Below are 16,288 nucleotides of genomic sequence, written 5' to 3' on the forward strand. Positions count from 1 at the left end.
TTCCTTTTGATTTGTAAGCTTTATATAAACTTTATACAAATGAAAATTAATAACAGATTATTGCAAGTATATACTATCTAACAAATATAGTGCAAGGATTCTGGATACCAGCCCTTTGTTTTATTTGTTGTAAATATCTTCTCTGAGTCTGTGGCTCACATTTTAACTCGTCTTGTCCTATAAACTTTATATTCTAATGTTGCCCAGTGCATTTCTCCTGTCTTTTATGGGATATGCTTTTTGTAACTTGTTCACAAAGGCCTCTGCCACACAGAGGTTCACAAATATATTCTGTATTTTTCTGTAATCATTTTAGTTTTGCTTTTTAAAATTCTTTTACCCACGTGGAACTTTATTTTGAAAATAAATATGAATATAGTTTTTTTTTTTCCACATTTATTCTGAAACCATTTGTTGAATCTTTTCCCCACTGGTTTGTGAGGCAGCCTCTGCCATTTTTCAAGTCCCTGTGTATGGGTATGTCTGCTAAGTCCCTGCGTATGGATACATCAGCTTCTGGCCTCAGTGCTGCTCAGCTGTTTCATCTGTTGGTCTGCCATTCTGTTTTCATAACTATAGCTCTGCGATAGGATTTAATAACAGCCAACCCACCACCATCCCACCTTCATTCTTCGTTTTCAAAATTGTATTGGTTATTCCAAATCAAGAAGTTTTCATCATAATGTTATGTATTTATTGATTAATTTGGAGAAGTGGAATCTTTTGAGTCTTTTGAATCTTCTTATCCTTGAACACATTATCTCTCTCGTTTACTCACATCTTTTTGTGGTTTTTTTTTGTATTCTTCAGAAAAGTATTTTACTTTTCTACATTAGGGTCCTGCAGATTTTTTGTTAGCTTTATTTGACACTGTAGTTTTTGTTGCTGTTGTGGTTTTCCTTAGACTTTTTTTTAAATGATAGAAATCTTTTTTAAACTTTTTTTTATCTTATAGAGATAGCACCAGCAGGGAAGAGGGGCTGGGAGAGAGAGAGAATGAGAGAGAGAGAGAGAGAGAGAGAATCTCAAGCAGGCTCCACACTAAGTGGGATATGGGCTGGATCCCACAAACCCAGGATCATGACCTGAGTCAGGTGCTTAACCAACTGAGCCACCCAAGCGCCCCTAGGTTTTTGGTTTTTTTCAGTGTTCTTGGTATATATGTGAGCTCATATCCAACATCTTGGTACACCTGTCAGTTCTTACAAGTTGTCTTTTTCCTCTTGAGTTTTCTTTGTAGATGATTACATAATAATGAAAATAATGGCAGGTTTCTTTTTTCTCTTAACAGTTTTTACATCTTCCTCTTGTTTTAGTGGACACTAACACACACTAAAAATACACTGTTTTCCTGACTTTGGTAGAAATATTTCTAAAGTTTATCCTTAAGTTTGCTACAGTTTCTCTAACAGGTTAGACTCTTCCCTTCTATTCCTAATGTTTTTTTAATAATTGTCTTTTTTGGGTTTTTGTTTTTCATTGTTTTCTGCTTTATCTTTATTATCCCTTCTGTTTTCTTGTTTATGTAATAACATTGGAATTATTTTTTTTAACTTCTTGAGCTAAGTACTCAGCTTACTTATTTTCAATCTTTTTAAAAAAATATATTACCTATTATGCTTAAAAGTCTTCATACTGTATCTAGTTATGTGACATATTCTGGTAAGGCAAAGGTATTGGGATGAAAAACAGATCAGTGGTTGCCTGGGAGTTCAGGGAAGGCTTGATTAAGGGACACTAGTAGAATTTTTGTTATGATGGAATTGTTTCATATCTTGATTGTGCTGGTGGTTACGTGTACAGAAGAGTAAAATAAAAAGGGTAGATTTTACTGTATGTGAGTTATATATCAGTTAGAAAATCAAGTGGATACAAAACAATGTATATAAAGTAATTCTACTTTTAAAAATGTATATTATTTTAAAAGGTTGTTAGTTTTCTGTAAGGACTACTTTAGTTACATCCAGTGTGTTTTTATACATAGCACTGTGTTAAAAAATTTTTTTTTAATTTTTTTAAATCTTTATTTATTTTTGAGAGAGAGAGTGTGAGCAGGGGAGGAGCAGAATTGGAAGCAGGCTCTAGGCCCCGAGCTGTCAGCACAGAACCCAACACAGGGCTTGAACTCCTGAACTGTGAGATCATGACCTGAGCCGAAGTCAGATATTCAACCGACTGAGCCACCCAGGCGCCCCTAAAAATTTTTCTTAATGTTTTATTCTATTTTTTGAGAGACAGAGAGAGACAGATTGTGAGCAGGGGAGGGGCAGAGAGAGAGGGAGACACAGAATCCAAAGCAGGCTCCAGGCTCTGAACTGTCAACACAGAGCCTGACGTGAGGCCCGAACCCACAGATGTGGAATCATGACCTGAGCTGAAGTCGGATGCTCAACCAACTGAGCCACCCAGGTGCCCCTTATCTGTGGCACTTTAAAATGGGGAGGAAATTTTTTTTATTTTCATTTTTTTGAATTTTAATGTATTCATGTGTTTTAAAAATCAAAATACTACAAAAACTATGTAACTTACAAAGTAATTATACTGAGTAATATTTTCTAAGTAATACACCAAAGTAATATAAAAAAGGGATGCTCTCACTCCTTCTCTCATCCACCCCATTTCTCCCTGCCCACTGTGTCTTTTCATTGTTTTTCTCATACACATACAAATACATATTTTTTATTTCCTCTTCCTTTTGACACAAAAGTTGGCACATTGTAGACATTGTTCTATATCTTCTCCACTTAATATATTGTACAAATCTTTAACGTCAGTAACATCTGTATAGTATTCCGTTGTGTGGATGTTTCATTGTTTATGTAAGTAATCCCTCATTAATGATCCCTTGGGTTATTTCCAAATATTTGCTATTATAATGTCGTAGCTAATAACAATAAAATGCCTTAACATTTTAGACATAGACAGCTGTGTCTAAAATAAATTCCAGGAACAAAATTACTGAGAAAAGAGTAAATGTATTTGTCATTTGTATAAGTATGTCCAAATTGCACTCCATTGTGATGTTACGGTTTTCTTTTTTTTTTTTTTTAATATATGAAATTTATTGACAAATTGGTTTCCATACAACACCCAGTGCCCATCCCAAAAGGTGCCCTCCTCAATACCCATCACCCACCCTCTCCTCCCTCCCACCCCCCATCAACCCTCAGTTTGTTCTCAGTTTTTAACAGTCTCTTATGCTTTGGCTCTCTCCCATTCTAACCTCTTTTTTTTTTTTTCCCTTCCCCTCCCCCATGGGTTCCTGTTAAGTTTCTCAGGATCCACATAAGAGTGAAACCATATGGTATCTGTCTTTCTCTGTATGGCTTATTTCACTTAGCATCACACTCTCCAGTTCCATCCACGTTGCTACAAAAGGCCAGATTTCATTTTTTCTCATTGCCACGTAGTACTCCATTGTGTATATAAACCACAATTTCTTTATCCATTCATCAGTTGATGGACATTTAGGCTCTTTCCATAATTTGGCTATTGTTGAGAGTGCTGCTATGAACATTGGGGTACAAGTGGCCCTATGCATCAGTACTCCTGTACCCCTTGGATAAATTCCTAGCAGTGCTAATTTTCTGAGGAACCTCCACACTGCTTTCCAGAGCGGCTGCACCAGTTTGCATTCCCACCAACAGTGCAAGAGGGTTCCCGTTTCTCCACATCCTCTCCAGCATCTATAGTCTCCTGATTTGTTCATTTTGGCCACTCTGACTGGCGTGAGGTGATACCTGAGTGTGGTTTTGATTTGTATTTCCCTGATAAGGAGCGACGCTGAACATCTTTTCATGTGCCTGTTGGCCATCCGGATGTCTTCTTTAGAGAAGTATCTATTCATGTTTTCTGCCCATTTCTTCACTGGGTTATTTGTTTTTCGGGTGTGGAGTTTGGTGAGCTCTTTATAGATTTTGGATACTAGCCCTTTGTCTGGTATGTCATTTGCGAATATCTTTTCCCATTCCGTTGGTTGCCTTTTAGTTTTGTTGGTTGTTTCCTTTGCTGTGCAGAAGCTTTTTATCTTCATAAGGTCCCAGTAATTCACTTTTGCTTTTAATTCCCTTGCCTTTGGGGATGTGTCGAGTAAGAGATTGCTACGGCTGAGGTCAGAGAGGTCTTTTCCTGCTTTCTCCTCTAAGGTTTTGATGGTTTCCTGTCTCACATTTAGGTCCTTTATCCATTTTGAGTTTATTTTTGTGAATGGTGTGAGAAAGTGGTCTAGTTTCAACCTTCTGCGTGTTGCTGTCCAGTTCTCCCAGCACCATTTGTTAAAGAGGCTGTCTTTTTTCCATTGAATGTTCTTTCCTGCTTTGTCAAAGATGAGTTGGCCATACGTTTGTGGGTCTAGTTCTGGGGTTTCTATTCTATTCCATTGGTCTATGTGTCTGTTTTTGTGCCAATACCATGCTGTCTTGATGATGACAGCTTTGTAGTAGAGGCTAAAGTCTGGGATTGTGATGCCTCCTGCTTTGGTCTTCTTCTTCAAAATTCCTTTGGCTCTTCGGGGCCTTTGGTGGTTCCATATGAATTTTAGGATTGCTTGTTCTAGTTTCGAGAAGAATGCTGGTGCAATTTTGATTGGGATTGCATTGAATGTGTAGATAGCTTTGGGTAGTATTGACATTTTGACAATATTTATTTTTCCAATCCATGAGCAGGGAATGTCTTTCCATTTCTTTAAATCTTCTTCAATTTCCTTCATAAGCTTTCTATAGTTTTCAGCATACAGATCCTTTAGAGATGTTACGGTTTTCTACTCCACCATACATGAATGAGAGAATGTTTCCCTCTCTTTAGTTTTTATTACTAAAATATTTTATTTCTTTATTTTTTTAGTATTATTATTTTTTAATTCTTTTTCAAGTTTATTTATTTTGAGAGAAAAAGAAAGAGGCAGAGAGAGGAAGAGAGAGAATCAGAGAGGCAGGCTCTGTGCCATCAGTGCAGAGCCCGATGAAGGGCTCAAACCCACGAACCATGAGATCACAACCCAAGCTGAAATCAAGACTTGGATGCTCAACTGACTCAGCCACCCAGGAGCCCCATTATTGAAATATTTTAAAGTGAATACAGCTATCTTGGCTTTCTACTCCTAAATATATACTCTTAAAAATAGGACAAGGTTTTTTAATTTTATTATTTTTAACAGCTTTATTGGGATGTGACTTACATACCCATAAATTATTTAACTGTACAATTCAGTGATTTTTACTAAATTCACAGAGTTCTGCAACCATGACCCAATCAAATTTTAAAATATTTCCTTTACCCCAAAATGATTCTTTATCTCCATTTGCAACCAGTTGCTGGTGCCACCGCCGGGCAACCACTAACCTGTCTGTAGATGTGCCTTTCATGTTTCATATTAATGGAGTCATATATATATATGGTCTTTGTGTTGATCTTCTTTTACTTAAGACTCATGTTTTTCAGGTTCATCCATATCCTGAATTCTTTTTTTTTTTAATTTTTTTTTTAATGTTTTATTTATTTTTGAGACAGAGAGAGACAGAGCATAAACGGGGGAGGGTCAGAGAGAGAGGGAGACACAGAATCTGAAGCAGGCTCCAGGCTCTGAGCTGTCAGCACAGAGCCGGACGCGGTGCTTGAACTCACGGCGTGAGATCATGACCTGAGCTGAAGTCGGCCACTTAACCGACTGAGCCACCCAGGCACCCCTACATCCTCAATTCTTAAAACTGGTATTTGTTACAGCCTGTATCAGTGCTTTGTTTCTTTTTGTAGCTGAGTAGCATCATTGTGTAGAAATACCACATTTGTTTATCCAGGAACATTTTATTTTGTAGCCAGCTAACATTATCACACCTAAATAGATTAATAATCCTCCTGGCATCACCTGATATCTATGTTGTATTCAGATTTCTCCAGGATCCAGTCCAGGACCATACATTTGCAATTGGTGTGTCCTTAAACCTCTTTTAACCTACAGCCATCCCCTTTTTCATGGTTCTGACTGGCTGAAGACACCATGCTGGTTGACAGTCCCAGTTCCTTGATTTCTTTGAATGCTTCCTGTGGTGTTACTTAGCTTGTTCTTCTATCCTGTATTTCATGTAAATTTTGATTAGATTCCAGTTAAACATTTTTGGTTAGGATTCATCAGAGACAATATTGTGACTTTACAGTGTAGCTCACTAGGAGATAAATAGCATGAATTTGTGCTATCATTCTGCTAAGATTGATGATTAGTACTCTGATTCCTCCAATGTAAATTTTATATTGTTTTAGTCCTTGTAAGTAAAAGGCAGTCTTTGGAGGGTTACTTGGGTGCCTTATTAATCTTTCGTTTGATGATTAAAACGCTGATTGATCATCATTGCCCGAATCAATAGTTTCATGAGAGGTTGCAAAATGATAGCTTTCTTCTGTCATTCTACCTACAGTTATAACTGGCATTTTTCTATAAAGAGGACTTTTTCCTCTTCAGTTGTAACACTTGTCCCCCTGAACTATAGATCATTGTTTAAAGCAGAAAAAAATTGCTTGGCTTCTTCCCCCGTACCCCTGCAAACCAATAGATTTCAGTTAGGTGGTTGATGTAATAGTGCCTTTACAATTTCCAATATGATATTCTCTTTAAATTTATGGATTAAACAGAAACTGTATGTAAGGGTGTTGAGTTTCCAAACAGGTTTTTTTTGTTTATGTGTTTTTCAAGTTGTGTTTTTGTCATAATTATATTGTGGTTAGATAATGTGGTTAAGTTGAGGTTTGTTTTGTGGTTTTTTTTTTTTTTTTCTCTGTAAGTAATCTCTACACCCAGTGGTGGGGCCTGAACTCATGACCCTGAGATCAAGAGTCTCATGCTCAACAACTGAGGCAGCCAGGCGCCCCTGTTGAATTGAGTTTTGAAAGTTCTTGAGATGACTTATATAACCTAACATGAACAGTTTCTTAATGAATATTTCACGTGTTCTTGAAACAAATATTCCATTCTCTTAGATCAAGATTATTAATATTATTTGAAACACTTATATCCTTATTTTTTGCCTGCTTGATTTAGACAGATTTGTTCAAAATCTCCCATTAGGATTATATATGGGTGCCTGGGTGGCTCAGCCAGTTAAGCGTCCAACTTTGGCCCAGGTCATGATCTCATGGTTTGTAGGTTTGAGCCCATGTCAGGCTCTGTGCTGACAGCTCAGAGCCTGGAGCCTGCTTCAGATTTTGTCTCCCTCTCTCTGCCCCTCCCCCACTCATGGTCTGTCTCTGTCTCTCAAAAACAAACATTAAAAAAATTTTTTTTTTAAATCTCCCATTAGGATTATAGATTTTTTCCATTTGTACTTATGCTTTTCCGAGTTTGCTTTATATATTTTTGAGGCTATGTTTTTATGTTGATATAGTTTCATAACTGTTACATTATCTTGTTGCATGGCTCCTTTTATCAGTAACAAAATCTTATCCCTTTTAAATGCTGTTCATTTAAAATATGTGACATGAGGGGGCCTGGAAGCTCAATTGGTTAATCGTCCAACTTCGGCTCAGGTTATGATCTCATGATTCATAAGTTCGAGCCCCACATCAGGCTCTCTGCTGTCAGTGCAGAGCCTGCTTCAGGTCTTCTGCCCCCCTTGCTTTGCCCCTCCCCCCTCTCCAAAATGAATATTTAAAAATGAGTAAATATAATATGTGACATTAATAATTAACTACAGCAGCCTTCTGATTGACATTGTCATGATACGGTTTTTATTTACTAATTTTAAAACTTTTATGTTGTTTTGTTTTAGGCATGCATCTTATAAGCAGTATAATGGCAGAATTTTAAGCCACGTTGAGAATCTCTTTTAGGAGGTAGGTTTATATTTACTCTGACAGTACATTTATATTTACTTCTGATATCTTTTGTGTTTTCTATTTGCCTTGCATTTTCTCTGCTTTTTTCTTCTTCTCTATTGGTAGCTTGCTTTGTTTCTTTTATTTCTCAGTGTGGAAGATACGTATTCCATATCTGTTCTTTCAATAGTCACTCTCAAGGTTAATAATGTACATTCTTAAATGATTTTTTTTGTAAAATGTTAAAATTTATCACTCCTTGTTCCTCTTGAATTAGGTAAGAATATTAACATATTTTAATTTTTCACATATTTTAAGTCTTTTTACAGCAACCATGTCATTTTTGTATAGTATTTCAGTTTCACTTTTGCTGACCACATTAAAAAAAATTGTATTCTTGTTCTTCTCTCATTTTGTTTTACAGCATCTGTACTTACTAGTTTTCACGGTCTTTTAATGGCCTCCTGGTTTACATCTGTTCCTTTCATGCCATTCCTTCCTCCTGAGCTCACTTTTCTCCATACTAAAACATATTCTGTTGATACTTCTCCCAGCTAGAGTTTGTGGACTTTGTAAGTCCTAGTCTGTTTGAAAGTGTCTTTATTTCACTTTCAGTTCACTTGAAATCTCTAAAATTCATCTATAAAATAGGTACAGTAAAACCAGCTGGCCCACTGTATAGAGTTACTGGGGGAATACTAATAATACTTGCAAACACTTCATCAACTGTTTAAATATGTGTGTGTATACATAACATGATTATATGTAAAGTGCTATTATTGTAAACTAATGTAAGTCCTGGTAGATTTATATTTAGAATTACTATATACTTAATCTTTTAAAATAATTCCTCACTATGTTGAGATAACATTTACTGAAATAAGAGAGGATAATACCTAATAGACATATCATGAATTGTACGTGGCTACACTTTGGGAGAAGAACCTGGGGTAAGATGAAACTCAGAATCCTGCTTGCTCGTTTAGGGTTACTACCATTCAGTTGAACTTTGAGATATGCAAGCATAAAACTAAAAAAATTTTTTGACTTTGTTTTTATCTATGTACAAAGACAATACACAAATGGCATGGAAAATCTAAATGATACAAAAAGAAAAATGAAAGAAAGAAGTCGTCTTCCAGAAATCCCGCAGAATAGAAGCCATTGACATACTGAGACATATCCTTCTAGAAAATCTTGCTTAGCATATGTGACTATATGGGTTTAAGGACTTATACCACATAAGCAGTTTTGCGATTTTCATTTGCTATATATCAAGGGAAGATATAGGTAAGCTTCATCGCATATAATAAATAAATATATGCTGTTGTATGAATAGATCATAATTTTGTTTAACCAGTTCCCAATTGTGAGGCATTTAAAATTAAATTTTTCCATATTATAAATTACACACAGTTGCCTGCTTACTTCTTTAGGATAAATTGCTAGCAGTGGTAATTGCTTGGTTAAAGAGTATACACATTTAAAATTTTGATACGTGTTTTCAAATTTCCCTCCAGAGTGCATGAGAATACCTTTTCCCCCACACATACTGACTATTGTCATGTGGGTTTTTTTTTTTCCTTTAATTTGCTGATTTGAGATTTTTGTCAATATTTCTGCTTCCTTGTAAGTTTGAACATCTGTTCTTATTGATCATTTGTAGTTCTCTTGAGAATTTCTCTTTCCGCCATTTATTCTCTTGTAGTGTTCATCTTGTACTTAATTTGTATGAACTCTTTTTTTTCTTTGGGTTTACAAATCTTTGTCATAAATCTCAGGTTGTTTTTTTTTTTCTCTCCAGTTTGTTTTTTAATCTTTCATCCTTGTTTGTGTTTTTTATTGTTGTTTGTTTTTTTTAGTTTTTTGTTTGTTTTTTATTTTGTTTTTGTTTTTGTTTTGCTTTTTAACCTTGTTCAAGAAATTTTTGAAATCTTTATTTGATCAAAATTTCCTTTATGGGTTCTAGATTGTTTCCCTATAGTTGAGTAATTGAAAAGTCTTCCCCATTTCAGAATTACTAAAATGTTCATCCATATTTTCTTTTAGTGCTTTTAAAGGCTCATTTTTCTTCCATTTGATCTTTAATTCATTGGAAAAAATTGTATATAAGGAAAAAATTTGTATATATATACAAAAAATTGTATACAATTATATATAATTGTATATAAAAATTGTATAATTGTATATATATATATATACAATTGTATAAAATTTGTATATATAATTGTATATGTCAGTGACTCCCTGTCTTTTATATCCTGCTCTCATTTTTAAACTTGACCAGTAAAAGCCAGGATATGAGCCACTGAATCATGGCAGGAAGTGAGATGTGTTGCACTATTTCTCTTCTCACTGTTTATTAATGTGCCTTGAGTTATTTGTCAGTAGAGATGGAGGTTCAGAGGGGAAAGGTGAATTTGGGAAGGGTTGCCTCCTGTGAATGCATACATGGAACACAGAATTAAAGAGAGGATACCAGCAGAGTGTCTCTTAGAAGTTTTATGTTTCACCTATTTTAGTGACCCCTGAGTTCTTTATCCAGGGAAGTAAAACTGGTATGGTGACCTAAGACACCAGCTGACCTGAGAATTTAGATTATGTTTTAAGCCTTGAATACCAAGTGCTGTCTTCCATGATAAAGCCATGAACTCTTGAGTTCTGTGGACTAATGGTAACTTTTTTTTAACTTTTTGTTTCAATATATGTTCCTAGTTCAGAAAGAAATTGGAGGAGGTGGGCGTGCTTCGTTTACCATCTTTGATTTCTAATTCCCTGACCCATAAGTAAATGCGGTTACATTTTTTATATGTCTTCCAGAAATTTCAAGCGTTATTTTTGACTACTACATACTACTGACTGTTCGGTTGGTGAAATTGAAGATCTTTCACTCAGAAGAAATAAATCAAGAAGGAGGTAAGAAATAGAAATCTATTTATGGCTTCAAAACATATTTTTCTTTAAATAGTAAGAACTCATAGAGATTATTTTTCCAGGATAACCCATTTGACAATAAAAATCAATTTAGAGAACACAGGACACAAAGGCTGCCAAGGGTGGAACACAGCTGGGGACCAGACTCTATTTATTGAACACTTAATGGCCAGTGAAATGCTTTGCACATGTTGTCACCCTCCACTGTATTTGACATCTTTAGTGCAGAGATGTGGAAACTGAGGCTCCAAAAGGAAGAACATACCTGCTTGCCCTGTTTGTTAAAGGACAGAGCTGGGTTGTAGACTCTGGTCTCTCTGCCCTTAGAACCACCTGTGTTGTGGGTCCTTGAAAGACTTTTCCCTCTTTTTGGACTAGAGAATTCCTCTTCTCCTTGCTGCTGTTTTATTTTCTTTGTGGGCCCATAGCAGTAGACATCACAGCCACAGTCACATTGTCACATTTAAAAACCATGGCTTATAGGAGCGCCTGCATGGCTCCGTCAGTTAGGCATCCGACTCTTGGTTTTGGCTCACAGTTCATCGGTTTGAGCCCCATGTCAGGCTCTGTGCTGACAGTATGGAGCCTGCTTGGGATTCTGTCTCTCTCCCTCTTTCTGCACCTCTGCTTCTTGTTCTCTCTCTCTTTCTCTCTCTCTCTCTCTCTCTCTCTCTCTCTCTCTCTCTCAGAATAATAAACATATTTTTTTAAAAATACAGGGGCACCTGGGTGGCTTAGTCGGTTAAGCATCCGACTTCAGCTCAGGTCATGATTTCGCGGTTCGTGAGTTCAAGCCCTGCATCAGGCTCTGTGCTGATGGCTCAGAGCCTGGAGCCTGTTTCAGATTCTGTGTCTTCCTCTCTCTCTGACCCTCCCCCGTTCATGCTCTGTCTCTCTCTGTCTCAAAAATAAATAAACGTTAAAAAAAAAATTTTTTTTTAAATACAAAAAAAAAAAAGAAAAGAAACATGGCCTATTGAATGCATGTGAGATAACTTTTGTAATAAGATTTGCTGCTTTGAGTTCTTCCCATTATTGAAGAGTAATGGAGCCCTCATTGCCTATATATGATTGTAAATGCTGATCCTTATGCAGTATACTTTCCTTTTGTTAGTCTGAAATTTATTCCAGTGTGCTGATTTGTTAGAATGAGATGTAAAACTGCCACCTGACAAGTGTTGTAATAAACGTAAAAGTTGTCATTGGCTGAGGTGTAAATCAAGACCCCTAGGGTTGTGCATGCAGTGTCTAGTCACAGATGAGGAGACAGTGTAGGAAGAAGTTCATTACTTCTATTATTCTTATTCTAGGTCTCTTCTGTTTCAGGTTTTTCCAGGAGCTGGCTGTGCAAGGCTAGTAAGGGGGAGAGAGGAAGACTGGGGTGGGATGGACAGACCTACCTTTTATCCTTTACACAAATGGAAATAGCATAACAAGTCCGTGTGCATTGCTCTCCTGCTGTAGGTCTGTGTCTGTCTTGCACTTTGACTATTGTGAGAAACACTTCGCCAACAAGGTCATAGACTACAAATGGAGGGGCAAGACACATATACATGAAACTGGACTGGAGAGTTTGTATTGTGTGACTTAAAATATAGAAAGCTCTAGAGAAAGGAGAGATTACTGACTGTGACCAGAACTAATCAGGGAAGGTAGGATATGGCCAAATAGGACGAGGAGTCTTGAGGTCCTGTCATTTTCATAGTATTAAGAGGCAGAAGAGCTGTGCATCCAAAGACCTAAGACTGACCCAAGGTAGAACCCTTGGGGGGCCAGCCTTCCCATATAATGACATTAACATATGCCCTTCATAACAGATTCTGGGTTCCCAGGACCCCTCTTCCCAGAGGATGGGGGGTGAAAGGGCACCATTGGAACCTCCTCAGCCTGCCCCTCATGTTGTTCATCCATCCCTTACTCTGAAGTCCCTTAGCATTGATATAAACAGTCAGTGCCACCCTGTCCTTCCATGTTTACCTGTTGCCTAGGGGTCCCCTTCTCCCATCTCCTTCCTTTGGTCTTAGTGCCTGGTGTTGTCTGTGGGTGTGGAATGTCTAGGAAACACTTAGCACGTGTTTGTCTTGATACCATGGTGCCCAGAAAGCCCTGTGGGATCCTGAATTGTGAACCAACCTCATCCTTGGGGCCTAGCACAGAACTGAGGTGACACTGTCACTCCAGTCTGAATGCTGTAACATTAACGCTCTTCTCATCTCAGCTGGAGGGTCCATCCCATGATTCTGATCTGGCACAGGATTTCTGAATAGATTAGAATGGGAAACACGTGAAAACTCAATTCTATGGACAGGCCTTTAATTTAAGCACTTGTTGTGCAGACTGAGCATGGAGTTCAGCCAGTGAGGTAAAAGGGGAGCTGGGATCTGTTTGGGGCAAGGAAAAATCTATTTCACAGTCTTGACCACTTAAAAACTCTGGAGATGCTTACCCTGTTTGTGTCTAGAGGACTTGCCTTTCAGGTGAAGAGTCTCTGCTCCCATCTCATTTTCCATGAATAATTGTAGCCACTGGGTTTTCCTTATTCCAGATTTGCTAGAATCCACATCTGGTCACACAGCTGAGAAAGACCCTTGGTTTATTTGGACATGTTGCTGGTAATATCTCGTTGCATTAAATCCTTCACTTCTCTTTCCATAGTGGTGAAGAAGAAATGCGGCTTTTTTTTTAAAATTGCAGATTTATTTTTTAACCCCCCCATTACTCATCTTTTTCTGTCCCTCTGGACATCCAGGACAAAATCATATTTCAACAGTTATTTAAATCAAACAGGAAGTATTAATTTTCCCAAAGTAATGAAGGATATGTTTTTAATCTTGGTCTGGATGTAAAAAGCTAAAATGCCCTCTTGGTTTTTGGTGTCCATTTGCTTATAGTTAAATGAAATGAACTAGGTTGGGGTCAGGATTCTTGGTTTTGCTTGGGAGCTTTTGTTGTTCCAACTCTTTAAGTAGATAATCAGATATCATTTAATACTGTGTCTTGTGTGGTGGAGTACTAACCAGGTCTTTGATAAATCTTCCAGAACCTCAGGCTCGTGTGCTTCTGAGCTGCTGTGGATGGCCCTGGCTCTCTTGACCACTCTTCCAAGTAGGATGTCACTGAGATCCCTCAAATGGAGCCTCCTGCTGCTATCCCTCCTGAGTTTTCTTGTGATGTGGTACCTCAGCCTGCCCCACTACAATGTGATAGAACGTGTAAACTGGATGTACTTCTATGAGTATGAGCCAATTTACAGACAAGACTTTCGCTTCACACTTCGAGAGCATTCAAACTGCTCTCATCAAAACCCTTTTCTTGTCATCCTGGTGACCTCACACCCTTCAGATGTGAAAGCCAGACAGGCCATTAGAGTTACTTGGGGTGAAAAAAAATCTTGGTGGGGATATGAGGTTCTTACATTTTTCTTACTAGGCCAGCCGGCCGAAAAGGAAGACAAAGTGTTAGCATTGTCCTTAGAGGATGAGCACATTCTTTATGGTGACATAATACGACAAGATTTTTTAGACACATATAATAATCTGACCTTGAAAACAATTATGGCATTCAGGTGGGTAACTGAGTTTTGCCCCAATGCCAAGTACATCATGAAGACAGACACTGATGTTTTCATCAATACTGGCAACTTAGTGAAGTATCTTTTAAATGTAAACCATTCAGAGAAGTTTTTCACAGGTTATCCTCTAATCGATAATTATTCCTATAGAGGATTTTACCAAAAAGCCCATATTTCGTACCAAGAGTATCCCTTCAAGGTGTTTCCTCCCTACTGCAGTGGGTTGGGTTATATAATGTCCAGAGATTTGGTGCCAAGAATCTATGAAATGATGAGTCACGTAAAACCCATCAAGTTTGAAGATGTTTATGTTGGGATCTGTTTGAATTTATTAAACGTGGACATCCATATTCCAGAAGACACAAACCTTTTCTTTTTATATAGGATCCATTTGGATGTCTGTCAACTCAGACGTGTGATTGCAGCTCATGGCTTTTCTTCCAAGGAGATTATCACATTTTGGCAGGTTATGCTAAGGAATACCACATGCCATTATTAATTTGACAAAAGCCTAGAGAAAGGATACTCTGTGGAAAGTATTAATATTACTGTAAAATGTCCAATGGAAAACTCATGGGAAGGTCACTGTGTTGAGTTACACTGAACTGAGACTCATGAAGAATGCACAGACTGGGGACTGGAGGGTCACACTTTGATTTACCTAGACCAAAACCAAGTCAGGCCCTTTAAAGGTGATTGTAAGAGGAATTAAACACCTTATAAAGGAATCGGGGATTTTTGTTAATAAAACGAATAGGACCAAACTATTTGAACGTGCCATTCTGTAGGCTAGAACTTGTTAAAAGGGTTTCATTGAATTATAAGCTCATTAGTCCATAACATCGAAGCAATGGGGAGCTCTACTCATTGAGCAGTCTAGTCTGTTAAGGGTTTTGTGTATATCTGACATGGATTACCAGTTTTTAAAAATACATAGTTCTGTGTAAAAAACTGAAGTTACACTGAACAAAATTTCATCCGTTTTGGTCATTCAGAAGGTACTTCAAGATGTTACAGCATTTCACAGTTATGAATTACTATTTAATATTACTTAGGACTTCCTGGTGTTTGAATGTTATGGTTGTTTCAGTACTGTATAAAGCAAATAGTGATGCACCCTTATGCATTTGAACTTTTTCCCAGTTACCTCACTGATGAGCTTATTATTTCATAGCTCCATTAATGTAAAGACATTGGTAATTATCACATATCAGTAATCTCTTGGACTTTGATAAATATTTTACTGTGGTAATACAGAGAAGAATAAAAGCAAGAAGATCTGAATTTTTGTCTTGTTTTTAAAACTACAATCCCCCGTGTTTTTATGTCACTCCATCTGTCTCATTTTTCCACCTGGAAATTGGGAATAATATAGAATGCCAGGGAGCATGTTTCCTTTTTGGAAAGGACTCTGAAGGCAAAAAAGAAAAGAAGGACCCTGATGGCCAGAATACTATGAATATTATTCTTATCCGCTCCACATGCGTTCTCATTACAATCAATTTGAAAATAAAGAGGGAAAAAAGAAAAAAAAGTGCTGCTGCTTTTGTTACTAGTTTCACATCAAAAGGAAAGCCCCAAAATATGGTCTGAGATCCTATCTGAATTCCATGTCGTGTAGAAGCACATTTCTTCATAGGAGTGTTGATGTTGGTCACCTCTGACCTACCGGTAAGTCAAAGAGGAAGACTCCTTGGCCCCAGATTTTGGGGATTGTGCAATTTCCCATGGAGGCTGATATGGGACAAGTGATTCCTTTTTTCCAGATGACATGTTGGCAAAAGATAAAATCCCTTGGCATAAAATATAAACTTGAAAATATGTAGTCAGCTTAGTAATACTGAAATATTTACAATTCTCCAGAAAGAGAGGCTTAATTTCAATTAGAACTGTTATGTGATTCTCTATAAAAGAGTTATTTCCATTTCCCTGATCTCAGACCTGATACCAGTCACAATAAAATCCATTAAATGAACTATT

The 16,288-nt window shown here is 37.2% G+C and overlaps 2 protein-coding genes across 18 annotated transcripts in view; one reads left to right on the forward strand and one right to left on the reverse strand.

The window, feature by feature from the left end:
• Nucleotides 1-5,363, reverse strand: part of LOC122491016 (serine/arginine repetitive matrix protein 1-like) — a 63,314-nt gene extending 57,951 nt beyond the window's left edge. The window contains exon 1 of the mRNA XM_043593307.1: nt 5,276-5,363. Within this exon, the coding sequence (XP_043449242.1) occupies nt 5,276-5,363 (88 nt within the window). The remainder of the gene's footprint in view (nt 1-5,275) is intronic.
• Nucleotides 1-15,592, forward strand: part of B3GALNT1 (beta-1,3-N-acetylgalactosaminyltransferase 1 (globoside blood group)) — a 27,871-nt gene extending 12,279 nt beyond the window's left edge. For 9 of the 17 annotated variants that reach the window (XM_043594992.1, XM_043594986.1, XM_043594993.1 and 6 more), the window contains 3 exons: nt 7,758-7,821; nt 10,624-10,719; nt 13,778-15,592. In XM_043594992.1, coding sequence (XP_043450927.1) covers nt 13,812-14,807 — 996 coding nt within the window. In that variant the 5' untranslated portion in view covers nt 7,758-7,821; nt 10,624-10,719; nt 13,778-13,811 and the 3' untranslated portion in view covers nt 14,808-15,592. Of the gene's footprint in view, nt 1-7,757; nt 7,822-8,874; nt 9,094-10,623; nt 10,720-12,063; nt 12,090-13,282; nt 13,350-13,777 lie in introns of all 17 variants that reach the window. The other 8 variants (XM_043594987.1, XM_043594994.1, XM_043595000.1 and 5 more) reach the window with 5 other exon arrangements.
• The last annotated feature ends 696 nt before the right edge of the window (nt 15,593-16,288 follow it).

This window comes from Prionailurus bengalensis, chromosome C2 (assembly GCF_016509475.1).
Source record: "Prionailurus bengalensis isolate Pbe53 chromosome C2, Fcat_Pben_1.1_paternal_pri, whole genome shotgun sequence".
Classification (NCBI taxonomy): domain Eukaryota; kingdom Metazoa; phylum Chordata; class Mammalia; order Carnivora; family Felidae; genus Prionailurus; species Prionailurus bengalensis.